At 54.1% G+C, this 25,622-nt stretch overlaps 1 protein-coding gene and 1 long non-coding RNA gene across 5 annotated transcripts; one reads left to right on the top strand and one right to left on the bottom strand.

The window, feature by feature from the left end:
• Nucleotides 1–578: 578 nt before the first annotated feature.
• On the bottom strand, nt 579–1,241 carry LOC115251222 (uncharacterized). The gene is made up of 2 exons (XR_003889795.1): nt 1,075–1,241; nt 579–734 (listed from the first exon to the last, which is right to left on the bottom strand). It is a non-coding gene; the product is annotated as an uncharacterized lncRNA (long non-coding RNA).
• A 312-nt stretch (nt 1,242–1,553) lies between these two features.
• Nucleotides 1,554–24,279, top strand: rreb1a (ras responsive element binding protein 1a). Of its 4 annotated transcripts, none has more exons than XM_011619210.2 (20): nt 1,554–2,153; nt 13,022–13,124; nt 14,502–14,588; nt 14,661–14,844; nt 14,918–14,993; nt 15,286–15,375; nt 15,462–15,625; nt 16,629–16,761; nt 16,932–17,089; nt 17,784–17,973; nt 18,081–18,353; nt 18,430–18,901; nt 19,058–20,756; nt 20,995–21,167; nt 21,245–21,442; nt 21,571–21,729; nt 21,861–22,001; nt 22,089–22,204; nt 22,273–22,927; nt 23,496–24,279. In XM_011619210.2, the coding sequence occupies exons 3-20, from the start codon at nt 14,504–14,506 to the stop codon at nt 24,029–24,031; spliced, it is 5,502 nt and encodes a 1,833-aa protein (XP_011617512.2). In that variant the 5' UTR covers nt 1,554–2,153; nt 13,022–13,124; nt 14,502–14,503; the 3' UTR covers nt 24,032–24,279. The 4 variants fall into 4 exon arrangements, with proteins under 4 accessions (XP_011617512.2, XP_029698577.1, XP_029698576.1 ...); XM_029842718.1 differs by lacking the exon at nt 1,554–2,153 and adding an exon at nt 2,573–2,693; XM_029842717.1 differs by lacking the exon at nt 13,022–13,124 and having other exon boundaries at nt 16,935–17,089.
• Nucleotides 24,280–25,622: the final 1,343 nt, after the last annotated feature.

Raw genomic sequence — 25,622 nt, 5'->3', positions numbered from 1 at the left:
GAGGGGGGGGAAGGGTGGGGGCGGGGGTGGGTAGGGTTTCATCAACATCTCTGAGTGCTGCTCAGCACATCAGCGGGCTGGACACAGTGGCCTCAGCAAGGCGCTGCTCAGCGGCGGCCTGTGCGCCTCACCTCCAGACAGGTTACCTGTCCAGGTGCTGCCTGCTGGGGGGGGGGGGCTGATCAGGGAAGAGCACGTGTGGACCCGAGTGTTGACAACCCCGTCGTCTCAGTGTTCCTACTTTCCTGGATGCCCCCCCCACCTCGCGCCGGCTGAATGGTTGAATCCACCCTTTTGTTGGTGACAGGTCGTTGCTTAGCAACAGCTCCATGGTTACAGCCAGTAAATAACATCACACTTGGTGTTGGTGCAAAAAGAGGGAAACTTTTCGACCAAACTCCAGGACGCCGAAGCGCCGCCGTGACGAGGTCTTCGCGTTCACCTGTCAGCGACGCTCAACATCCACGCTGATGGGTCACCATGGCAACCCACACAATAGTCCCAATAAAGCATTTATCAGAGCCAACACAGGAGCCTTTTCTCTCCAGCAACATTAAACTGATTAAAAGAGTCAGGAAAGAAGTAAAAGACAACTTTATTAGAACCAGAAACGTTCACAATAAACAAGCAAATCAGTCAGTACGGGACGGGGCTGGCAGGTGGGGGTTCTTGGTTCAAGCCCCACTACCCTTGAGCAAGGTGCCTCCACACTGCTGAAGATGTCCTCAACGTCACTGCCCCAAGAGAGACGACGTATTTTCATTCTAAACTTTAACATTTAGTTGTTAATGACCTTATATAACATTTTCCAGGAAAAAAAAAATAGCAAGTGTGATTTAATTCAGGTGTTTGATATTTATCTGTTCTGGTCAGGGCCTAATGTGGTCTGGATCTGGTGTGGGTCCAGGTCTGGGCCTGGTCTGATTCTGGTCTAGGTCTGGTTTTGATCTGGTCCCTGGTCTGATTCTGGTTTTGATCTGGTCCCTGGTCTGATTCTGGTTCTGGTCTGGGCCTGGTTTTGGTCTGGTCTGGGTCAGTTTAGTTCGGGTTTGTGCTGCTGCTTCCTATCTCCACCTGATTGAAGCTGGTCACGTGGTCCGCTCCGGCTCGGCCAGTAAACAGGAACTGCATCTCTTTTGAAGACTCTACACCAGTTTATCGTCGCAGCTCTTTGGCGCGATAAGTTGCCGATTTGTGTGATCGATGACACACGAAACGGAGATAAAAAGTCGCAGTTCGTGGCCGCCGTTGGCGGTTTAAAGCTCGTCGTTAACCTGGAAACAGTCGCTGACATCCTCTCCTCACCCACAGCCCGCGATGTCTCGCCCCGTCCAAATCTCGCGAGACGTGCGAGCTGGGAAGCCGATCAGTGCGGATGAGTTTCTTATCTTTAACACCTCAAAGTCCTGAAATAAACAGTACAACCAGTACGCTTTTAATCTCGAGTGTCAGTGATGGAGGATCGGTAACTTCGAGTTTAGTGTTGGCAGTAAAGTTTGTGACGCTTGTTGATTCCGTGAACAGTAGGTTTGGGGTAAAAAAAAAAAAAAAAAGTAACTGAGATTAAACTGGGATTATTTCTTTGTCCATCGCGGCTGGTTACCGGGGAGGAGAGTATCGGGTGAGCGTAAAAGGGAGAGATGCTTGGTGGCCACGTCCCCCTGGAGACTGCAGACAACACGTGATGAGCTTTACTTATCAGGTTTAGTGGGAGAGAGACACCGAGACACACTGACACGAGAGAGAGAGAGAGCGAAGGGGACGCGGCTGGAGAGGAATCCGGAGAAAACACAACTACAAACAGGAGTTTTCCCTCTCCAACACGCTTTTCCTTCGCGTAAATTCCCTGTTCCGCGAGGAGAGAGGAAGAGAAGCAGCAGAAGAGGTGGAGGAGGGAGGGGAGGGGAGGGGAGGGGAGGAGGAGGAGGAGAAGCCGGAGTAAAGTTTGTCCAAGTTTGCACATCCCTTCGGAAACGCCATTTTGATTCCTCTCCTCACCGGAGCAACTTTGCAACCTCTCTTCTCCTTTTCTTCATCTCTCCACCACCCACCCTCGTCGGCGCCCACCATCCTCGCCGTCGACCCCAACGCCACCATCATCATCCTCGCCACGATGTCTCGGCGCAAGCAGCCCAACCCCAACAAAGTCAGGCGTAAGTCTCGGTTTAAACCCTCTCCATCGCTCCGCTCGGGGCTTCCTGACTCTCGCCGTGGCCCCGCCGCGCTCAGGTGGGCAAAGTTGGGACTTGTTGCGTCTGTTTTAGCCACTTTGGACGGAGATGTGGACGGGGAGGGATACTTGTTTTTTCTCTCCTCTCCGCGTTGCTTCCTAGTTCGATGCGCATCCAAGCGGTGGAATTCAGCCGCCGCTCTCTTCCTCATTCACGCCGCACTAAGCTAATTATCGTGAAATGTCTCGGTTTTTTGACTTTTCGTGCAACTTTTTCGCCCGCGTGCACGTCCCGGGCTGTTATGTGGCTGGTTTTGGCCCGCGGGGAGGGAGGCAGGAGGTGGTGGGGCGAGGGGAGGGGGGACGGGGGGGGTCAAAGTCTGCTTTCCGCCGGAGTCGAGCATCTATATCTCGGGTGCACTTTGGTCGGAGCCTCGCTGCTAGTGGCCATGTGTAAAGCTATCAGACACCAGGGCTAAGTTAGCCGACGTTAGCACGTTGACTTCCGGGACACCCTTTCAAAGTAAGTCCCACCTGTTGAACGCTGGGATGCGAAGGTCGAAGGTTGGCGGCCAAATCGCCGTTTTCCGCCGTTTAACGTGTTCTGCCGAGTAAGTTTCTGGGAATGCTGTGGTTTACAGCTTATTGTGACGCTTTCCTTGTGTTTCACGAGCTTTTAAATGTACAGAAAAACCGAGGGGACGTTGATACGTTGGCGCAGGTTAAACTGGTTGAACTGGGCGAAGCGAGCAGCCTTTTCTATTTTTAGCTACTAGATGTGCGGATCTGCGCCAGAGGTGCGAAATAAACGTAATTTAAACCGATCCGACTGGAACCCAGACTCGGAAATTCGCCGTGCTTTTATTTGGGTGAAGGATATGTGGGTTCCTGGTGAATGCGGCCAGCTCGACGCCCCGCTGTGACCTTGCCCAGACATATTTAGCCCGAAACTGAGCCCCGTACATTTATAAAGTCCTCCAACTGTGCGGGGAGGCGTTCACGTATCACGGGCGGCTGCGTGTTTTCCACTTTTGCCCAGTTTGTTGACTTTTCGAGCGCGTCGGAGAGACTTCTTTCCTCCGTCTCCGGTTACGCGCAGCGCCGCAGCAGCATCGACGTGACGCCTGTTGCATCCACCTCCTCCTCTCCGTCCTCCGCCTCTCCCCCGCCTCCCTCCTCGGCCTCTTTTCTTTCTTTCGACATCATCCACCGCGTTAACTTCCATTTTGACACTTGGTCGATGTCTGTTCGGACTCTGCGCGCGGCCGCCGAGCCCGACGCGTCGACCGAACCGACTTTAATCGGCTCGTTTCGGGTGTTTGACGCGTTGTTCGGCGCGGCGGAGGATGCTGCTAAAGCGGCGAGACAGATCCAATAATGTTGGTTTTACTGTGTCAAAGTGACGTGTTATCAGCCACGCGGGTCAATGATTGATGGACGGGCTCTGGTTCTGCTGGATGCGGGTTTTGTGCCTTGCTCTCTGTCTCAGAGGTTGAACCGGTTAGATAATGGTTGCCAAGGATTCTCTCTCTCTCTGTGTTAACCCTGCCTCTCTCTACCACCCCCCCCCCCTCCCTGGAACTTTAACTGGCCACTTTCTTCCCCTCCTGCCACATTATGAAGCTTAAATGGGAGTTTTGGCAGTTTTGTGGAAGTTGAAAGTGTTTTGAATGAGTTTGTGTTTGTCAGCTGCTTTTGGAATTATTGCAAACTGGGATTGAGTTTGAGTCCATCTGCGTCTTTTGATACCTTCTGACTAAAGTTATGGGGGAATCTAGACCTTCTGTAGCAGGAAATCCCAGATCAGCATTCCAGGCATGATGGATGGATGAGCTTTTACAGTCGTCATCTTTATCGTTGCCCGTTCCCGCTCGGCTTCTCGTCGTACCGAACGCATCCGAAATGAGGGAATTCGGTGGTTAAACACACCTTGTTCCAAAACTTCGTCCCACAAAAGTGGAACGGGAATTTCGAGTTCCGATCGAATGTTTATTTAATGTTTGTTTAGCCGCCCGACGGCAGAGTCGAGGACGGGATGAGCGTGCAGGAGGGTCAGCAGGCAGCCGAGCTGCTCCTTCCAACACGGAGACGGATCAAACCCAACCAGCAGGTTCCTCAGGACTCGTCCTTCAATCTGAACCATCGCGTCAGCCACGGGACGCTGCTTCGTTTAGAGAGGAGACAGCTCCGGTGTTGCTCTTCTGCAGCACAGGTTTCTGGTCCTCTCCTCCTCCACCTCCTGACAGAGGAGGAGGAGGAGGAGCAGGAGGAGGAGGAGGAGCAGGAGGAGGAGGAGGAGGAGGAGGACAGGTCTGGATGAGCCGTTAGCATTCCATTACGAAATTCAACACTGAGCCTGAGTTAGGCCTTTGGCGACAGGCTCTCTTTCTCTCTCTCTCTCTGTCGTCTTGCTCGGGGGGAGTTGAACTCGCTCTACTGCTCCTGGGTGGGAGGGGCTAATCAGGAGATCAAAGCAGATATGTGATGACACTTGGGTGTAAAGAGACTTTTGTGAGTTTTCTTTTTGTGTCGTGGCAACAGGAAAGGATGCTGTGTGTGTGTGTGTGTGTGTGTGTTCTTCCTTTTTCTGAAATGGTACAAGGTTTTAACCACACACACACACACACACACACACACACACACACACACACACACACACACGGAGCCCCAGTGAGTCATGCAAAGACATGATGCTTCATGTTTTCCTGTAGCAGATGTGACAGACATTTGATTGATTCAGATGTTGAAACTACAGAAGAGCTCAGGATGCTAACTGTGACTGTAAGAATGTGTGTGTGTGTGTGTGTGTGTGTGTGTGTGTGTGTGTGTTTCACTGGGACCTTTGTGTCTCTAAGGACTGATATGAGCAGCTAATTAAAAGCTCTTGTCCTCCCTCAGAGACCGTTGTTGCATCCATTAACCTCCGTTTATCTCTCTCACACACACACGCGCGCACACACACACACACACGCGCGCACACACGTGCTTGCGTACGAAGCCACATGATTAGCTCCAACAGTCATCTAGTTAACAGACTTCAAACAATAGCCACCGAGCCCTTTCCTCTTGTCTGCTGTGAGCTGAATAACTTCTGTATTCAAGCTGACTTGAAGACGTGTGTGTTTGCGAGTGTGTGTGTTTGGCGCCTCACACCAGATGTATTGTGTGCACACAGCTAAACGTGTGTAAAAGTATCAGGGCTTTGAGTCCATTCCCACATCCAACAGACCTTGAATATCTCTTTCTGGTGCATCGCTTCAGCTATAACACCCAGATATTAGCAGGTGCCCAGTGGGGAGCTGGTGTGTGTGTGTGTGTGTGTGTGTGTGTGTGTGTGTGTGTGTGTGTGTGTTCCTGTTGGTGATGGTTGCTGGTGGTGCCCTCTCCGAGCCAACCAGGGTGCTCTGAGAGGGTGGGGTGTATTTGTGGAGGTCAGTAGCTCCACACAGGGGTTGGTGTTACTACCTCTGCCCCCGCGTGGACCCAGCCTCTATTTATAGACCCGCCTTTTTTAGATAAGATTATGTTCCATCCCCCAACCCAGCAGCAACAGCAGGAGTTAGCATGGAGGTCAGGAAGGTGTGGTGGAGAAGAGGAGGAGATGGAGCGGAGGTTCGAAGCTGACGGGGCAGATGCAGCAGCCTGCTGCCCCATCGGAGCAGCCACGTTTAGTTTATCAGGTGTTCAAAATGCGTTCTTTTCTTCAAAGAAAGGGTTCTTTGGAGGGAGGGGGGGGCATCTGGGTTATTCAAGATGTGGAGGTGTTGGAGAGCACACTGGAGGTGGGTGAGGGTCCATCACACCTCTGCTGGTGTCCCCCCCCCTCCCCCACGTTCACGCGGGAACAACACTCCTGATTTAATTTGCTCATCGACGTCTTTAACTTTAATTATTGATCATTGACGTTGGAAACCTCAACTCCTCTGGGAGTGTAAAAGGAAACCACGTCTGAGCGGTGCTAAAATAGGACGCTGCCTCGTGGACTCTTCCTCGGGTTAATTTTAGGCCCCCAGAACTCTTCTGTAGCGTCGGCTACGCTACAGTTAGCATGTAGCTTGGACGGCTGCTCGCTGACGTGGGTGGTGTCATCCTGGGACCGGTGGAACATCTTGTGGTCCTCATCCTCGTTGGGTTTCTTAGGTTCTGGTGAGACGGGACGCTCAGGATTGGACCAGAGGCTTTGGGATGGAGGCAACTCTGGTCCGTCTGTAGCCACGTGGAGGCCGGAGGTCTGTGCTGGTCTGTGCTGGTCTGTGCTGGTCCCCGTGGCTCCAGGCTCACCGATCGGTCGATATACGAGAAACATTGAAGCAGAACTGTTCTTTTCTTAAGGGATTTCCCGTTTTTCTTCTGCTTTAAATGTTGTATTTTATTGTGAAAGGGTCCAGAGGAGGAAGATCCTGCTGCTCTTTTTTCACCATAAAGGACACATGCAGAAATGAAGAGCAGCTATTGTTTCGCCACTTCCCCCAACTCCTGCTCTCCTGATGAGGCTGCTCAACTTCCTGTTTACCTCCCACATGTCCTCCTCATCATCGCTCTCTCCTCTTCCTCCCTTTCTGTGGTCGCTGGGCTGGTGGTGCGTTCTCAGGAGGTTAGCAGCTGTTTTAGCACATCAGCAGCAGAAAATGCTGTCGGTCTTTGGAAGGAGGCGCCAGAGCGTCACGCGTTTCGAGAACGTTGAACGCCGACAACTGTCAGATTGAATCAGAAAAAAAGCTTTGATGTATTACCAACAGCCTCAATGCTAACCCCAGTTAGCATCGCTTATCAGGCTTATCAGGCTTGGCAGCACGTTAGAACTGCAGAAACTGGTAGCATCCCCTTCCTCCTCCTCCTCCTCCTCCTCCTTGACTCCTCCCCTTGAAAGATGCCCTCCTCCTCCCCCCTCCTCCTCCCCCTCCTCCTCCTCCTCCTCCTCCTCCTCCTCCTCCTCCTCTTCTTCCCTCCATCCGTTGTGACATTCTTTCACAGTCGAGCTGCTCAGACTTTGGACCCGCTGTAAATACGGCTTTATTTGCTGCTGGCTGTGAAAACACACACACACACACACGCAGGCACGTGCGCGCGCACACACACACACGCGCAGCCACACTCGCGGTGAAGTAGTTAGCCCCACAAGCTGCTTATCAGTAAGACAGTCTCACCACACCCACACACTCACACACACACACACACACACACTCACACACACACACACACACACCCACACACACACATAGCTGCTGGCATCCCATTCAACAGGTCTGGCCTACATATGAAGCATTTGTTTCATTCCTCCATCAGTTGCAGCGGCTCCACCCTGGCCGCCGTCTTGAGCTCCTCCCTCCGTTTATCTCAAAGATGCACAGACGGAGTTAAACTGGAGTTAAACTGGAGTTAAACTGGAGTTAAACTGGCAGTAAACAAGCAGCATCTTATCTGCACAAACAAACCAATTTTGAGTCATTTGGTTCTGAAGTTCCAGCTGTTTGCTTTACGTGTTTTCAGGGAATTGAATTAGTTTCCAAAACCGTGTTTGTGAAGTCAAAATTATGTCTTTTAGTGTAGTTTAACGACTGGATATGAAAGGAAATGATGACTTTGCATTGATATCAGATTGATTGATGTTCCCTCGGCTGTGGGCTCAGTGGAACCTTCCAGCTCCCCTCCAGGAACAGCACAGTGGTTCCTCCCACCTCCCTCGGCCTCCTCCCCTCCTCCCACGCTCACCCCTCTGCTGACTAAACAGTTTTGTCAGCTGCTGTGTGTGTGTGTGTGTGTGTGTGTGTGTGTGTGTGTGTGTGTGTGTGTGTGTGTGTGTGTGTGTGTGTGTGTGTGTGTGTGTGTGTGTCGTGGGGGATCTTGAAGACCAAATTCTTAAGTCCGTTAATGCTTTTAAAAGCAGACCACCATGATCTATTTTAAAGTAGCTGATGGAGAAGCGGCGGTCGGCGTAGGCTAGGAACCATCCACGTTTGTTGGTGTCCGGTGGTGATCAGGAGGCTGTGGAGCCCTCTGATTGGCTGGCTCTGAGAGCTTTAGCACGCCGGGAGACGTTGCAGATCCGTGGGAAGTTTGACGCCAGAAGGAAACAGATGGAAGCTGTTAAATTAGCTCGGAAGCTAACATGCTCCGGCGACCGAGCGTGTTAGCTGTTAGCTTCGGTTTTAGCAACCCTCCCCTTTTTAGCTGTAAAAATGTTTGGAAAGTTAACATTGTTTCATTTTAGGATTTATTAACATTTTTTAATTAATTGGAATTATATTGTTGTCAAGGTGTGTGTGTGTGTGTGTGTGTGCAGCAGCGTGACAGAGCTACAACATGTGAATGGACCCAGACACAGAATTAATAATCCCTTTTAATCTGACTGTTGTAATCTGATGTAAACACACACACACAGAGACGGTGGGTGTCTCATGAAAAAGTTCTATTGTTTAGACACACCCTGTTACCATAGTGACTTAAGTACCTGCATGCCCTCAGTCCTTTTTCCTTCCCTTACACACACCCACCCACACACACTTGCATTCACCTGAGCATCCCTGTGTGTGAGGTGGGGGAGGGGCGGTGGGTTCCAGGTGGGGGGAGGAGAGTCCTGAAAAGTGCTGTTACCTTTTCGTTCCTCCCTTCGTTCCTCGATCACGTGACTTGGGTTTGATTATTATCGTAATACGGTTGTGTGTCGATTATCTCTGAGCTAAACATGAGTGGAGTGTAGCGATGGGAGGAGGATGGGAAATGTAGTGTCCATTCTGGTTGTATCCAGGATGTGGTAGCAGGGGTTTATCTGGAAGCACTGGTGCCATGTTTGTCCTTGACTGCGGGTGTGTTTGTGTGTCAGGACAGAACAATCTGTGTGGGACAGGAAGTGTTTTTATTTTGAAAGTCTGTAGACAAAATGTCCATATGTGTTCAGATAGGGGAGGGCTTCATCTCTCCATATCTGTCCATCACTGCTATTGGACATCTGTGGATTTACCTTCAGACATCACTGCCACAGTGGTCATGACGCTGTGTGTGTGTGTGTTTGTGTGTGTGTGTGTGGGGGGGGGGGGGTTGCAGGGTCGGGTGTGTCCTTCCAGCCCCATTCAGCATGTAGTCCAAAACTTAACCCCACCGTGACAACACATCCTAGAGGGACACACACTCTTCTGTGTGTGTGTGTGAAGGGTGTGGCGCTGTTGAGGACCAGGTTTCAGTTGAGTGTAAAGACTTGCCTGTGTGTGTGTGTGTGTGTGTGTGTGTGCGCGTGCGTGCACGCATGCCTTAGGGGCGCCAACAGTTTGAAGAGCGTCGTTCTTCCGTGTCTTTCCCGTTGTCTCCCATCTCATCTTCTCCTCTTTTTTTACCACTTTGTTACAGTAATGATGACAAAGTTAAAGCTATTTATAAATGCTTTTCTCTCGCAGGAACTAGCCTCCCTCTTCTCGGCCCCCATTTTCCTGTTTGAGCTTTCAAATTAAAAGCATATTTGTGTGAACGTTGGTCAGCAGGAGAGGGAGTGTCATGCAGAAGAATGCCCTGCTGCTTCCTGCTTCCTGTCCAGACAGGAAGTGAAGGATGCAGCCGTGTTGTTTCAGCATCTTTCTGCAGGGCAGATAAGACTCTGAGAGTGTGTGTGTGTGTGTGTGTGTGTGCTCCAGTCACATATTAACTGTTTTATCTTGATCAGGCCTTTGCACTGACTGTGTAAAGATGCTGTAAAACAGGACTGAAGTTTCCCTGAAGCCAACCTGCCTCAACACTTTTAAACACTAATAAATTCCATTTTTACCGTCGTCATGACGGAGACGGAGCGGCAGCATCGGAGGACAGGAGTGGACGGAGGAAAGGAGATAAGGAGAGGAGGTGAAAGTGGAGTCAGACTGGTCTAAACTGGAACTCTTCGGTCTCCTCGGCAACAACAGCTGTTAAAATCACTAACGTGCACACGCTCAAACACACACAGCCAGTGAAGAGTGGGATGGGAGGCTTGTAGGCAGACAAGTGTTTGATTGGCCAGAATATGCCTTGTCCTGTAGAGTGTGTGTGTGTGTGTGTGTGTGTGTGTGGAAATGAAGGCTGTATTCTTCTGACACACAAAGGTTGCCATTATGGCGGGGGGGCGGGGGGGGCGGCTCTTTTTTCCGCATCTTTCTGTTTTCAGTATTTTCGCTCTGGTTTTCTTCTGCTTTTTAAGTTTTGTTTTTTTTGTTTTTTTTACACTCACAAAGTGAAATGTTTCTCAGAGAAGATGATGACGATCGGGTGTTGGCACGTTTTCACCGCCGTTGAGGTCCTTCGCGAGGGAATTTCCTCGAGTTTCTCTGGAGTTTTCGGCACTTCTGAACCATCCGGAACCGTCTGACTCGGTGTGAGTGTGTTAAACAAGTTCAGGGCTCAAGTCGGCCTTGGCATGTATAAGCACGTAGAGAGGCCTCACCAAACACACACACACACACACAGGTGTGATGACAGACCTGTCGGGGTTTACTTTGCATGCAGAGATGGAGAGAGACCAGGGGGCGGAGCCTCTGCAGACGACACACCTTGTCGTCGTCTCATGCGTTACGTTGTTGGAGTTCATTTACCCCCGAAGCAGGTTTCCTTCCTGACGGTGAGGTACTGTCAGTCATACAAACCACCAAGGTCACCTGACATTCTGCTGTGTGTGCTGGTAACAGGGTTAGCATCAGTTAGCGTAGCGTAGTCTCAGTTGTGGCTGATGTCAGTTGTTTAAACAGGAGTCAGTTATGGATGTGGCCAGCTGTGTGTGTGTGTGTGTGTGTGTGTGTGTGCGTGTGTGTGTGTGTGTGTGTGTGTGTGTGTGAGAGAGTGTGAGAGGGAGATAAATATGTTGCTTGTTCGGTGGAGCAGCAACTGCTGGAGGAGGAGTAAAGTGGTGCCTGGATGTCCAAGTTCTGCTCAGTTTCCTCAGCAAACGTTTGATTCCTGGGTGATAAGACTTCGTATCCCATCATGCTCCTCTGTCCTCTGGGTGCGCTGTCACTGTATGGGTCAGAACATGGTGTATTTACTGCTGTTGCTGTCTCTGTTTAACATGCGCATGCACCCCCCCCCAACACACACACACACACACACACATAACACACAACACACACACGCAACATGTGCAAGTTAGCATCTGTTAGCATAGTTTGAAAGAATAGAGGTCTTGCAGAGGAGAGAGCAGAGGTCACTGGCTGTCTGCTACACCTGTTAGTGTGTGTGAGCCTGTTTGTGAGAGCGTGTGTGTGTGAGTGTGTGTGTGTGTGTGTGTGTGTGTGTGAGAGAGCAAGACAGCTGCTCAGCATGTTGACAGGGTCCCCCTGCTCTGACTTATCACACCCCTCCACCACTGTGGTTGTAATTACAGAAGAAAGCTGTAGGAGGATGAACACACACACACACACAGACACACACACACAGACACACACACACACAAAATCATACGCTTTTCTCATTTTTCAGTCAATTTAAGGAATTGGCGACATGAATACAGGAAGCAAAACTGCTGTGTCATGACACAGAACGCTGACGTCCAGGATTGTTTGCAAGGGAGTTAAAAGTTCTCTAATTTCGGATCGATGGAGCGTCCCTGCGAACATGTGATCACACAACATCTCACATATTCATATGTTTTCACACATCCAGTCAAACGTGTGTGAGAAAGATTCTAAAATGTCAAAGAAGCACAAGATCAGACTTGAACTGAAAGTTAACCAATAACTGCGTGCACTGACTCATCTGTGTGTGTGTGTGTGTGTGTGTGTGTGTGTGTGATAAGGATGCTGAGTGAGTGAGCATTAAAAGGGGGGGGGGTTCTATGTCCTGAAAAGCTGCAGCTTAAACAGCCAATCAGGCGTGAGCTCTCTGTCGGGGCGGTCGGCAGGCAGCCAATCAGGCGCAGGATTCCAGAGCGGCCGGTCTGGTCTGACTGGATTGTGTTGAGCCTCCCTCGTCCCGCTCCATCACTGCTGCCTTCTGTCCCAGCACATGTCTCCTCCTCCTGTCATCTGAGTCAGGCCATGAAGGTGTCCTGGCAGCCATGTTGAGCTGAGCCCAGACAATAGGACGGGTTTAGAGCCGCCGCCGCCTCCTCCTCCGCTTGTTTGTGCACGTCAAGTCAAATAGAACAACGTGCACCCGCTGCTCCGGGGTTATTTTTACATCTGTGGTGTTTCCCTGTCCTCCTCAGTGGGTTGCATCTCTTAACTGGTTCCCAGTTAAAACGGTTAAAGGCGCTCAGGTGTCTCCCAGTTAAGGTTTCACCTGTCGGCCTCATGAGGGACACGGGCGCTCACCTGTCCCGTTTGGGTTTGGGCCCGATTAGCATCAAACAGAAGCCTGATCAGCAGGCTGTTCATCTCTGGGCGGATCAACAGTTTATTGAAGGGGGCAGTTGTGATGCAGCCGGGGCCACCTCACCCCCCCCCCCCCCCCCCCCCCCCGACGCAGGGAAATGAAAGAGGCTGTAGATGTTTCTTTACCTCTGCACCATCCCTCCATCTCCTGCCCGCTCCTCTTCACCCTGAGCTGCTTCCTAATTAGCTTTAGCGCCCTTTAAGCTTTTAATCTTTCTCTCCTCCTGTCATCCATCCCTAAACCCTCCTGCTCTACCTCCTCCAGCTCTCCATCCATCCACGTATGTGGCCTTATTGATGCCTAATCGATGAGTTTTAGGGCTGTTATATCTATATTTGCGTGTTTGCCAAGTGTTTCTGGCGGAAATGTGAAACTATTTTCCCTGTCAGGAGTCACATCTGCCACATGGAATTAACCATGGTGGTGGATGAAGCTCCTCCCCCTGCCTGGGCAGACAGACAGGTGTGCGTCCTGTGTGTGTGTGTGTGTGTGTCTCACTGATCGTCTCTCTGTGTTCTCCCGCAGTGTGAGCAGTGGTTGCAGACACATACAACAAGCCCCGCCCCCTCTACCGCCCCGCCCCTGACATCAGGCCAGTGAACGTGCGTTGCGTTAGGAAGACGGACGGGTAAATATGCTCCCTCTTTTTGCTCCTCCCTCCATCCTGACAGAGGACCAATCAGATTCCACCTGCTGTCAGTCTGTCCTTCTCCATCGTGGCCGCCATCCCTCCATCAGCATCTCCTGACTCCGCCCCTGCTTATTCCTCCCTCTCTCCTCCCCCACCTGCCACACACACACACACACACGCATGCTCACACACACCTGTAAATGCTGCCTCACCTGCTGCTTGTCATGTGACCCAGCTGTTTCCTGACATCACTGTTTGCATCACCTGTTTTCTTCTTTTTTGGTGTTTATTGATGTTTATTGACAGTTTTTAGTTGGAGGTCCCAAAGACGACAGAGAATAAAGACAGTTGCTATTTTAACAGTAAATTAAGTAAAATCAGCAGTCAAAATCAAGCTAAACATCTTTAGTTTAAAAAACACATCAAACATTTAAGTAAGTTTGTTCCTTGTGGTGTTAAAAGGTGTCATAATCCAGATGAATCCGGGCCAAACTGGTTGAAACCTGGTTGATACTGGAACCAGTAAAACTGGCTTTGAAATAATTTATTTAGGAGTTTAATGATTGTTGTTGTCGTTTGTGAATTAACAAAGATGGTGTTTGTGTGGCGACAGTGAGGAGGTAATAAACAGCCAACATATGGCCCACAGACCCCCCCCCCCCCCCACACACACACACACACGTCCCAGCAAACACAGCTAGCATAGATTAGCTAAAGGAAAACAATGGTAGATTTATCAACGTTATTATTGCACGTTTTCAACAACAAAGTCAACTTATTAAACTACAACTGTTAAATCACCATTTAATCTAGATTTCTTTTAAATTAGGTGAAATTAACTTGTAATTTGAGTTATGTAGAACATGTTATTAGCTTTTTAAATGCACTGTGTGTGTGTGTGTGTGTGTGTGTGTTTGCACTGAGGGAGGTGATGACAGCAGCCGTTTGTTTCTGTTGGCAAATAATTTAAAGCTATAAAGTGATTTTAATACAATTTCCATTAAATAATGAGCTGAAACATAAATGTGCTGGACTCTGGAGCTTTGGGCTTTGATCTTCCTTTATGACACTTGTGCTGCGTGTTGGTGTCACACGTGACGCTGAGCTGCTTGTGTTGGTGTTGAACTTGTGATCTTGAACGCAGCTCCGCTGATGAGCTCAGCATCAGGTGGGTCACATGATGTTAATCCAAGTTTTGGAGGGTTTCTTTGATCTTTTCAGTCTCAATCAGGTTTCTTTGATCTTTTCCGTCTTTCAATCACACACACGAACCGTTCTGAGACATTTTAAGAAGCATTTTCAGCTGAAAATGTGATTTTTGTGACGGATTTGGAGCAAATCTGGGGTTCTACTGACATGTGGGTCATTTTCCAGTCATGGACGCCCCCAGCGAGGAGAAAGCAGAAGGAACAACGGAGGAGGTGAAGCTGGCGGAGGAGAAAAGCCCGGATGGCGTCCCAGGTGAGCTGAAGGTGCACCTGCTGGTTCACCTGGTTCACCAGGTTGCATTTTAGTGACGCAGCAGCTCTGTAGCCGTCACAGCAGAAGTGAGCGGAGCGTCCGGGGAGGCCGGCGGCCCGGAGGAGAGCCTGCAGAACGGAGACCTGTCCTCCATCAACGCCATGATGTCCACCGTGATGTCAGCCGCCGGAACCATCAACGCCGACGGAGGGAGCGGAGTCACCTCGGCCAGCGCCTCCACCGCCCCGTCGCCCAGGTAACGCCGGCGACGCCCACGCCCACGCCGCGACACACGCCTCACCTGACACTTCCTCCCTTCGCTCCTCTAGCCCCTCCCCCAGCAAGTCACTGACCACGGCCACCGCCATAAGAGCTCCGCCCAGCCGCAACGCACGACGCACCCAGGTAGATACCGGCGTGTTTTTACCCGCTCCATTATTGTTTTATTGTATTCTCTCGTCTGTTAGATGTATTCCTTTCCTCCTTTCCTCCTTTCCTGTCTCCTCTGTCTTGTCACTGTGGTTCATCTTTCTCCCATCATGCTCTCCTGCATTCCATGCCGTGTCACTGTTTCCTGCTTCTGAAACAGGAAACAGGAAGTGTTTCTTCAGGCTCTGTGTGTGTGTGCTTGTGTGTGTGTGTGTGTGTGTGTGTGTGTGTGTTTTCCTGTGTTAAACGAGCCCTTTGCTGTGTGCAGGACAGTAAAGAGGACAGCTCGGCCTTCACGTGTCCGCTCTGTGACAAAGCGTGTCAGACGCAGCACCAGCTCACCATGCACATCCGACAGGTGAACCACGCACGCACGTTCATCCACCACTCAAAGTTCTGCCCCGTTCGACCCCGTTTGACCCCGTTCCCCCCCCCCCCCCGCAGCACAACACCGACGCCGGCGCCAACGACCACTCCTGCAGCATCTGCGGGAAGTGCCTGAGCTCGGCGTCGTCGCTCGACAGACACATGCTGGTGCACAGCGGAGAGAGGCCCTACAAGTGCTCCGTCTGTGGACAAACCTTCACCACCAATGGCAACATGCACAGGTCTGCACACACACACACACACACACACACACACACACACACACACGTACACACACACACGTGGATTCGGAATGTTTCCACTCTCCACTTTACCCTCGTTTCGTCCTCTGTGACGACCTTTAATCACATCTGAGCTAAGACGGCCGTGAAGTCGCCTTCGAGGATCGGGGGCCCAGCATCAATCCCGTTGCCGTGACGACCCTCCGGGAGCGCCGCTACTCTTTGTACACTGACACAACAACCCCGCACCTGTTGACAACTTGTGTGGGATCGTGTCTGACTCAGCGTCTTTCCCGCTCACCGATTGGCTGCTTCCTGGGGTCACAGTCCGCTTTGCTCCGCCTCCTCCTTCTCTTCGCCCGCCTCATTGGTCACTAATCAGCTTCCTGTCAGACGGTGCCAGGGCTCCTACCAGGACCTCTTATGGGCGTCCAAACCGCTGCCTGTCAGGTCCTATTAATAGAAGATAACCTCCAAACACTCCTCTCCTCTTTATTCTACTTTTCTTTCACTCAGTTGAACAACGTTACTTTGTTAGCGTCTCTTCCGTTGGAGCTGGACATGAAGCATTATTATGGATTATAGCAGCAGTATTAAAGTGTCTGAGCTCCTCACACCTCCTCCGTTCTATGCACATGTGTAGCTGGTCTTGTTGGGTCTGACTGTTGTGTCTGGATGGACACAAATGTTTTGATGTTTGTCAAAAGGTGACGGTGAGCCGGTCGCCGACCAGTGGTCAGGAGGACTTCCTGCTGTCCCGTCATGACTTCCTGTCTCAGCCTTATAAAGCTAGCCTGCGCGTAATCGTGCGTTAGTTTCACACACTTATGGTCCGTGTGCGTTAACGAGTCTACTGGGTTTCTGCTGCCGTGCGTGTTCATAAACGGTGTGCACGTGTAAGTGTGACGATGTTTAAACAGCTGCTCTGATGATGACGATGATAATAATGATGATGATGATGATGATGATGGAGGAGTTGTGTGACTTTTCTCGTCTCTTCCAGACACATGAAGATCCATGAGAAGGACCCAGCCAGCGGCCTACTGCCCGTCAGCCCCCCCTCCCCCACCAAACGCCGGCGCCCGTCTATCAAGAGGAGGCAGGAGGAGGATTACGAGGAGCTGCCCACCAAGAAGGTAAAGATGAAACATCATGTGATGAAGAGTGTTTTCTGGATCAGAACCTGTTGGAAGAATCGGCTCCTCTTGGCTTCTTCAGCTGTTCCTGAACCTTCTATAAAAGTCATTTAAACAGGAAGTCATGCTGTGTGTGTGTGTGTGTGTGTGTGTGTGTGTGTGTTCATCAGCAGGCCATGGAAGATGCAGCCACAGGGGAGGAGGTGGCAGCATTGGGGCTCCATGGAGCCGAGGAGGAGCTGCTGCCCTGTCCCATCTGCTTCAAGACCTGCAACTCCAGGCTGGAGCTGGACGCACACATGGACACACACCCGGACACAGCACTAAGGTACACACACACACACACACATGCGCGTTTAATCTTCCCAGAATTCTTTGCTGTGTTCCTGCCCAGCAGCACCTGGTTATTGATGATTTTGTTATAGATTAATTTAGGAGGGAAGATGATTGTTGGACGGGGAGAAAAAGTTAATAAGTAAAAGAAAAGAGGAGAAGGGTTAAAGACGCGATCCACCAGGTCTGGTTACCGGGACAACGTGCAATTCATCCTGAAAAAAGAGTCTGTCACCATAGCAACCGAACAACACAAGTGAAATGGCACGAGGGGAAAGACATGAAGGAAAGATGAGAAGGAACAAAAGAGAGAACAAAGGTCTGAAAGAAAATAAATACTAAAGGAAAAGGAGAAGCAAACAGATATGAAGGTTCTGGGAACATGAAAGACAGATGTTTGTAGAGGGAAGCGTGAAGACGGGTGTGAGGGAGCTGTGATGGAGGAAGACTTCAGTAAGTCCTCCTAATGACTGTAAGAGGATCAGCAGGAGGACGGAGGGATGTTGTGGCCATTTTAGCCTAAGAACCCTTAGATTGACCTCACCTGGAGGCACTGTGGGATTGTGGGAGATGTTGGCACCATTTAAGTGGGTGAAGTTTGGCCTCTTTGTTATGGGATCAGGACATTTCTCAGTTACACATGTTGTTCCTGTGGACGCTCCCTGTCTGAGCTCACGGTGTCTCTGCAGGTGTGACCTCTGCTGCCTGTCTTTCCGAACCCACCGTGGTTTGTTGCGTCACAACGCAGGGGTCCACAAGCTCCTCCCCCAAGACCCCAACGGGCGCCCCTTCATCCAGAACAACCCCTCCATCCCCACCGGCTTCAACGACCTGGCGTTCATCGACTTCTCCTGCAAGAAGTTTCCCCACATCGCACAGGTGCTCCAACCCCGACGACCTCGGGACCCTGCCAATGACCTCTGGTGTCCCCGACTGTCACAGTCGTCCTAACGCGTGTGCGATCGCTGTTGCTGACTCGTCTGCAGGTCTGGTGTGAGACAAACCTCCGTCGCTGCATCAGCAAGTTTCACCGTTTTGTCTGCGACTGTTGTGACAAAGCGTTCCCGCTGCGCTCCGCCCTCGACATCCACAAGAGCAGCTCCCACCCGGACAAGACCTCCAGCAGCAGCGTCCAGGAGGAGGAGGAGGAGGAGGAGGAGGAAGAGGAGGGAAGCGTGGAGAATCAGGAGGGCGCCTCAGACCTGGTCCCGGAGCAGGCCAGCTTCCTGGAGGGTCTGGGACTTCAGCATGTGTCCAAGGTGAACCTCAGAACCTTAGTGCAGCTCCTCGGCGTGAGCGTTAAGAACAACCTGACCCTCAGCTGTGCTCTCTCAGGTGAAGGCCGGTCCCACAGACGACGAGATCCATCAGGCTCACCTGGACAGCATCAAGATGATCCACGTGGAGCCTCCGTCGACCAGCCTGCCCCAGGAGCTGGCCTCGGCCTACCTGTCCGGGGGGCTGGGCCTGGCTCTCGGCTTGAGTCTGGGCAGCCTGACCACGCTCAGCATCCCCCTGATTGAGGGTTCTGGCTCCAGCTCCACCCTGCAGGGCCTCTCCCAGAGGGACGCCCTCAACATGCTCTCCCTGCAGCCGTTCCAGGCCGGCTTCCTCCTGCAGCCCAACGGAGGCGCCGCCACAGGCAGCGTGGCCTCGTCGGGGGCCCAGCCCAGCGAGGCGGGTGGCGCCGGCGTCGTGGAGCTGGCGGATATCCAGCAGATCCTCAAAGTGGCGAGCGCAGCGCCCACTCAAATGGGGCTGACCCTTCCACCTCTGGCCAAAACCCAGGGGTTCGCTGGGGCTCAAGGTGAGCATCGACCACGTTCTCAGCCAGCCCGTGAGTCCAGAACCACCAAGAATGAAATAGTTGTTTCCTTTTTTTGAACGTGTAACTGCCGTTGTTGTAGCAGTAACAACGGGAGCCGCCGTCCCGCCTCTAAACCAGCGCCTGCTCATCTTTCAGGTCAGAAGACGATGCCTCTGCTGAAACCCAAACCTCCCATCAGCCCGCGGTCCAGCCTCACGGCGACCACGCCGCCGCCCCTGCAGAGCTCCCAGCAGGCCTCGCTGGGCTGCATCAGCCCAAGCCTGCCGCCCCCCACGCCATCCCTGTTCAAGTCGCCCTCCTCTTCCTCCTCCACGGCCGGAAATGACGGCCAGCTGGATGCAGAGTGTGCGGGCGACGCGCAGACGCCGCCGTCTGATTCCCCGCCGGCCGCCACCACGGCGGCGGTGCACGAAGAGGCGGGGCTAAGCGGGAGAAAGCCGGGGGCCAAAGTTGGGAACGCCGGAGGCGGGGCCAAAGGCTCGTTCCCCTGCAGGTTCTGCGACCAGGTGTTTGCCTTCTCCGGGGTCCTGCAGGCCCACATGCGATACCACCTGGGCATCCTCCCTCACCAGTGCAACATCTGCGACTACGTGGCGCCGGACAAAGCCACTCTGATCAGACACCTGCGGACGCACAGCGGCGAGCGGCCGTACGTGTGCCGAGTCTGCCATTACCCGTTCACCGTCAAGGCCAACTGCGAGCGCCACCTCAGGAAGAAGCACGCCAAAACATCGCGCAAGGACATCGAGAAAAACATCAAGTACGTCACCTCCACCAGCACGGCCAACATGGCTGCCGTGATCACCGCCGCGCCCACCACCCCCCAAGACACGGAGACGGGCTGCACCGGCGCCGACACCACCTGCCGCTACTGCGGCGAAGACCTCAAGACGTACCGGGCGCTCCAGATCCACCTGCGCACGCACAACGGCTGCCAGAGGAAGCCGTTCGAGTGTCGGCGCTGCGGCGCCGCCTTCCTGGCCAAGCGGAACTGCATCCATCACCTGCTGAAGCAGCACCCCGAGGTGCAGGAGCGGGAGATCGAGGAGCACATCGCCACGCTGCTGCCCGCCACCGCGCCCGTGGCCAACGTCCCGCCGGCTCGGTCCGCTGCCGTCAGTCAGGTGATGCTCAACGGCACGGGTCCGCCTCCTGTCCCGGTGCTCCAGGCAGTCAAGGTGGAGGAGCTGCCCAACGCTCTGTATCCCACAGAACTGGACCAGCCCCTGGACTTCTCCGCCAAAGCCCGCGGCCCCCACAGCCAGTCGGGCTCTCCTGGGGTCAAACTGGAGAGCGTGTCCCCCAGCTTCGACAGCTCGGACCAGCCCATTGACTTATCCATCCCCAGCAAAAGGCAGAAGAGGGAGCCGACCGGTACCAGAGCCTTTCGGGAGATCAAGATGGAGCAGATCAGCGGCACGGAGCAGCAGCAGCAGCAGGGCGTCGCTGTGTCCAAGGAGGACAAAGCTGCCGCGCTCGCACCCAATCCACAGCCCACGGCCCAACACGGGTGCTACCAGCTGCCGCACGGGTCCACCACGCCGCCCGGCTCCCTGACTAACCTCAACATCCCCGCGCGAGCTCAGCGCCTCAAGCCGCTGCTGCCCAAACCGGCCTCCGCCTCCACCTCCTCTGCTGCCCTGAAGGAGCTGCCGCCCCTGGCCTCCATCGCTCAGATCATCCACTCCGTCTCTGGAGCTCCAGACCTGCTGAAGAGGGAGGCCACACTGGACGGCAAAGGCCTGGCAGGCAGCTCCCCTCAGGTCGACTGTGCCGCTGACGGGCCCGGCCTTTCCGCTGGTCTGGAAATACAGAGCGACGACACGTCCGACAGGTAAGACTTTTGCCCCGTTACTGCTTTTCTCTTTGTTGTGATAATGGGAGACGGTTCCGCCCAGCAATGATGCTTGCTGCCGTTTTATCCTCCCTGGTGGAGATGGCAACAAAGTGAAACTTGACCCAATTTGACTTTTAATAGGGGTGAAAAAAAAAAAAAAATCAAACCTGTGACCTCCCCACGTGCAGTACTGGCAGCCGCCAGCAGATGGTGCTAAAGTGTTGTCTTTACACAGGAAACGCTCCAGGAAGAGGCCTGCTGCCCTCACAGTTAAAGAGAAGAGTGTCGGCCTGGACCTGGAGTCCAGCGGCGAGTTTGCTAGTGTGGAGAAGATGCTGGCCACCACCGACGCCAACAAGTTCAGCCCGTACCTGCAGACCAGCGCCGCGGAGCTCGGAGGGACGAGAGGTGGGTCTGAGGGGAGAAGTGGTGAAAGCTGAGAAACGCACAGGCACCAAAATCACCTTTAAACCCTCTCCGGACAGATTCTGACAAAATGCCAGGGAGGGAGGAGAAAGAGGGCGGAGCCAAGGATGAGATGAAAGCAGGAACTGTGGTGGCGCCGCAGTCTAAAGGGAAGAAGAACGCCTACTCCAACTCGGTCCAGAAGATGACCTGCCCCTACTGCCCCCGAGTGTTCCCCTGGGCCAGCTCTCTCCAGAGGCACATGCTGACCCACACAGGTGACGTGCACGCCCGCCGCCGTCGATCCCAGTCATGTGACCCGGGTGTGGCCAGGGTCACATGACTGGAGGAAGTTGGCGTTTCAGGACGGTCCTCCCGCAGGTCGTTGACGTTCCTCCTCCTCCAGGTCAGAAACCGTTCCCCTGTCCGAAGTGCGACGCCTTGTTCTCCACCAAGTCCAACTGTGAGCGCCACCTGCTGCGGAAACACGGCGTCACCCAGCGAACGCTGCGGCGGAACGGCGCCATCAACAAGACGACGGACGACGGCTCCCACGAGAGTGCAGGTCAGAGCGCACACGCGGACGTGGACACAGGGCGCCGCGCACGCCGGCGCCGCGTCCTCTTGTGCACGTGTGCTAATGTAGGATGGCCATTCTTGGTTGCCGTGGAAACGGATGCTTGTTTCCCGCCACAGAGAGCCAGTCGGAGACGGAGCAGATGATGGCGGATCCCAGCGCGTCCTCAGAAAGTGGCTCCGCCCCCATCGCAGATGATCTTCTGGACCAGCTGGAGGCGGGCCCAACGCCACCCAGCCCTGCCCACAAACCAGGACACGGTCAGTGATCAGAACCATCCGGACCAGCGCCGGTCGCTGGACCCGTCCGGGTCGCGCGTTCGCTCACGTTGGCCGATTGTGTTGAAGGTTGCGGCGCTGCGGAGCCGCCGGCGGCAGAAACCACGGAGCAAACCAAACCGCAGGGGGAGGCGGAGAGCGGCGCCGCAGAGGGGAAACGGCCGCCTGCCGGCGACGCCGCCAAGGTGAGGCTCCGCCCACGTTCCTGTCGGGCCCGGGACGTCTGCCGGTCTGATCGCTGTTTGGTCCACAGGTGGAGAGCGCCGACGACGACGACTGTCACAGCAACAAGAGTCTGGACCTCAACTTCGGCAAAAAGCTCATCGACTTCAAGCTGTCGTCGTCCTCGGGCCCCGCCCACGAAGAGCCGCCCGCAGCCTCCTGCCCAACCTCGGCTCCTCCTCCCGATGGCCAGGAGACGGAGGCGGCGCCGCCCTCCTCCCCTCCGGCCCCGAAGCAGCAGCCTGACTCCAAACACGTGTGCCAGGTTTGCCAGAAGAGTTTCCGCTACGCCACCACCCTCACGCGCCACCAGAGGGCGCACGTGTCCGAGCCGGTGGCGGCCGCCGCCGCGGCGGGGGACGATGACCTCACCGCCGCCAACGAGGAGGCGGCGGACAGCGGCTCGGCCGAGGAGAAGGAGGAGCAGAGGGAGGCCGAACTGGAGGAGGAGGAGGAGGAGGGAGCAACCAGGAGAGGAGACAGTGAAGGAGGAGATAGTGGGGAGTCGGAGGAGGAGGAGAAGGAGAAGGAGGAGAGGAGCGACGAAGAGGCGTCGGAACCAAAGAGCGCCGAGGGGGAGGAGCCGGCGGGAAGACGAGTGGACAAGAGGAAGAAGATCTGCAGCGTCTGTGGGAAGAGGTTCTGGTCCCTGCAAGACCTGACCCGACACATGAGGTCGCACACAGGTACGCCCCTCCCCCGTGCACAGGTACGCCCCTCCCCCGTGCACAGGTACGCCCCTCCCCCCATATGAGGTCACACACAGGTATGCCCCTCCCCCGTGCACAGGTACGCCCCTCCCCCGTGCACAGGTACGCCCCTCCCCCCATATGAGGTCACACACAGGTACGCCCCTCCCCCGTGCACAGGTACGCCCCTCCCCCGTGCACAGGTACGCCCCTCCCCCCATATGAGGTCACACACAGGTATGCCCCTCCCCCGTGCACAGGTACGCCCCTCCCCCGTGCACAGGTACGCCCCTCCCCCCCATATGAGGTCACACACAGGTACGCCCCTCCCCCGTGCACAGGTACGCCCCTCCCCCCATATGAGGTCACACACAGGTACGCCCCTCCCCCGTGCACAGGTACGCCCCTCCCCCCACACGAGGTCACACCCAATTAGGCCCCTCCCCTCTCCCTATGAGGTCACACCTGGTTAGGCCCCTCCCCTCCCTATGAGGTCACACCCGGTTAGGCCCCTCCCCTCTCCCCACGAGGTCACATGCTTCTCACTTCCTGTCTGTTTCCTCAGGTGAGCGACCGTACAAGTGTCAAACCTGTGAGAGGACCTTCACCCTGAAGCACAGCCTGGTTCGCCACCAGCGGATCCACCTGAAGCCGCGATGGGGCGACGGCGCCTTGGCCGGCAACGACGACGTCGCGAGCGAGGACGGGGACTCCTGCACGCCGACCCCGCCCTCCACCTGCCCGCCCTCGGAGAACGAGAGCGAGTGTGGGAGTGGCCTGGCGGGCGCCAAGGAGCTGGAGGAGGACGTGAAAGAGGAGCCCGTGGGCTCAGAGGAGGAGCGGTGCGGAGCGGCTGGAGCTCCAGAGGCCACGCCCACAGCCGCTCCTGACTCGGGCAACGCCGACCTCGCCGGCTCCAGCTCCGCCCCCCAGGAAGATGCCGACACGGAGACGCCCGGCCAGTCGGAGGCGTCCAAAGAGCCGCCGCCCCCCAGCGCCGACCCCGAGGGCTTCATCCAGGGGCTGCTGGAGATCCGCGCCGAGCCCCCCCTGGAGCGCGTCCTGCCGGGGGCGGAGCCTCCCCTGGTGGGCGTGGAGTGAGGCGGCGCCCTGCTGCGAGACATGAGCTCAGTGCCATAAGATGATGAAGATGATGATGAGGAGGCGGCGGCCCACAGACCCCCCGGGACAGAAGGGCGGCTGCTCGCTGAAGTGCCTTAACTACTCCGATGCTTTTCTAGATCACCCGATCAGGCGGACGGATCCATTTTTATAGCTTTTTATGGTGACAATGATTTTGAATTTTCTTGTGGGGAATCTTTATTAGCAATAAAAGAATCAAATTAAGATTTCTGTTCTGGAGTGTTTGAGAATGATCTCTGGTGGGCGGAGCCTCTTAACTGGAAAACCTGGAGCGTCACGGACGACCTGGAGCACCTGGACTTCCGCAGACGTGTGATTCGTCTGTCTCCTCCACACGCGTGTGATTCGCCTGTGTCCACACGCGTGTGATTCGCCTGTGTCCACACGCGTGTGATTCGCCTGTGTCCACACGCGTGTTCCAGCTCATCATGTTCTTCCTCCCTTCAAAGACTCGTTGATCTTCATCGGAGTATTTGTGAGGAAGAGACTCCTGTTTTTGTTGATTGTTGCTGAACAAATCAAAGACGTGCGCGCGTGTGTGTGTGCGTGCGTGTGTGTGTGTGTGTGTGTTGGGGGGGGCGAGCGACGCCTCCCGTCTCACCTGAGGCTTCTTCAGCGCCTCCTGGATGCTAATGTATGTTGCAGCTAACGTGCGATCCAAGTACCTCAACCTCTTCAACCCCAACAAAACCAGTCACATTGTGCCCCCCCCCCCTCAAAACAATCCTTTGTCTTCCCAAACTGTTCAGGCAGGGCAAGTTCTTTGCTAGCTTGCTGTCCTCTGGGCTAACTAAGTGCTAACAAGTGTGAAAGGTAAAACTCGGCGTGTGTCTGTGTGTGATGACTTGTAAAACCTGCACATGCTTATTAGATTTGTCTTTTTCACATGAGATGCTAACGGCTACTAGTTGGTTAAAGAAACTCCCGCCACTAAGGTGAACACGGGCTATGAAGGGTTAGCAGGCGTCCCCGTTAGCCGCGGCTAGCCGCTACGTTGCAAAGCTGTTGATAGATCAGGGATGGGTTCGCTGGAGCTGCTGGCTGAGCTGTTAACGGGCCGAGGGGACGAGAGCAGAGCCGCTGCTCGAGCTAACGTCGGTCTCGTCCTGGCAGTTGTTCCTCTTCTTCTAAATTTTGTGATCATCTCTGCGGTGTGAGACGTGTAGTTGCGGCGCGCAAGACAATCAGCTTTATTTTAGCAAACCAAATCCATCCCGGTCCGATGGATGTGACGTCGAACCCGCTCCACGTGCTAACGCCGGCTGAAAGGGCCGAGACGGGTCGAGTCTGGACCCTGATCGTGACGACGGGACAGAGAGTGATGACGCGTGCGTTTTCTTTATTCTGTGACATTAATATCTGATCCTTTTTACCTTTTAAAACTAAATCAAAAACCTCATAAAACAATCGAACCTCAGTGGCTCCTGACGGGGCTGTGAGTTAACCGCTCCTCTAGTCAGTGCACAGTAACCAGTACTGAACAAATGGAACTGACCCGACTGGGTGCCGCTCTGGACTGGCACCAGCAGCTCCCGCAGCAGTGGCAGCA

The sequence above is a fragment of the Takifugu rubripes genome, chromosome 10 (assembly GCF_901000725.2).
Source record: "Takifugu rubripes chromosome 10, fTakRub1.2, whole genome shotgun sequence".
Lineage (NCBI taxonomy): Eukaryota > Metazoa > Chordata > Actinopteri > Tetraodontiformes > Tetraodontidae > Takifugu > Takifugu rubripes.
This window is presented reverse-complemented; position numbering and strand designations above follow the sequence as displayed.

Coding starts and splice junctions, on each gene's coding strand:
- rreb1a (XM_029842716.1), top strand. CDS start 2,114: ATGTCTCGGCGCAAGCAGCCCAACCCCAACAAAGTCAGGC. Junction 16,762..16,931: donor AGGAGCTGCCCACCAAGAAG/GTAAAGATGAAA, acceptor TGTGTTCATCAG/CAGGCCATGGAAGATGCAGC. Junction 17,974..18,080: donor AGTTTCCCCACATCGCACAG/GTGCTCCAACCC, acceptor ACTCGTCTGCAG/GTCTGGTGTGAGACAAACCT.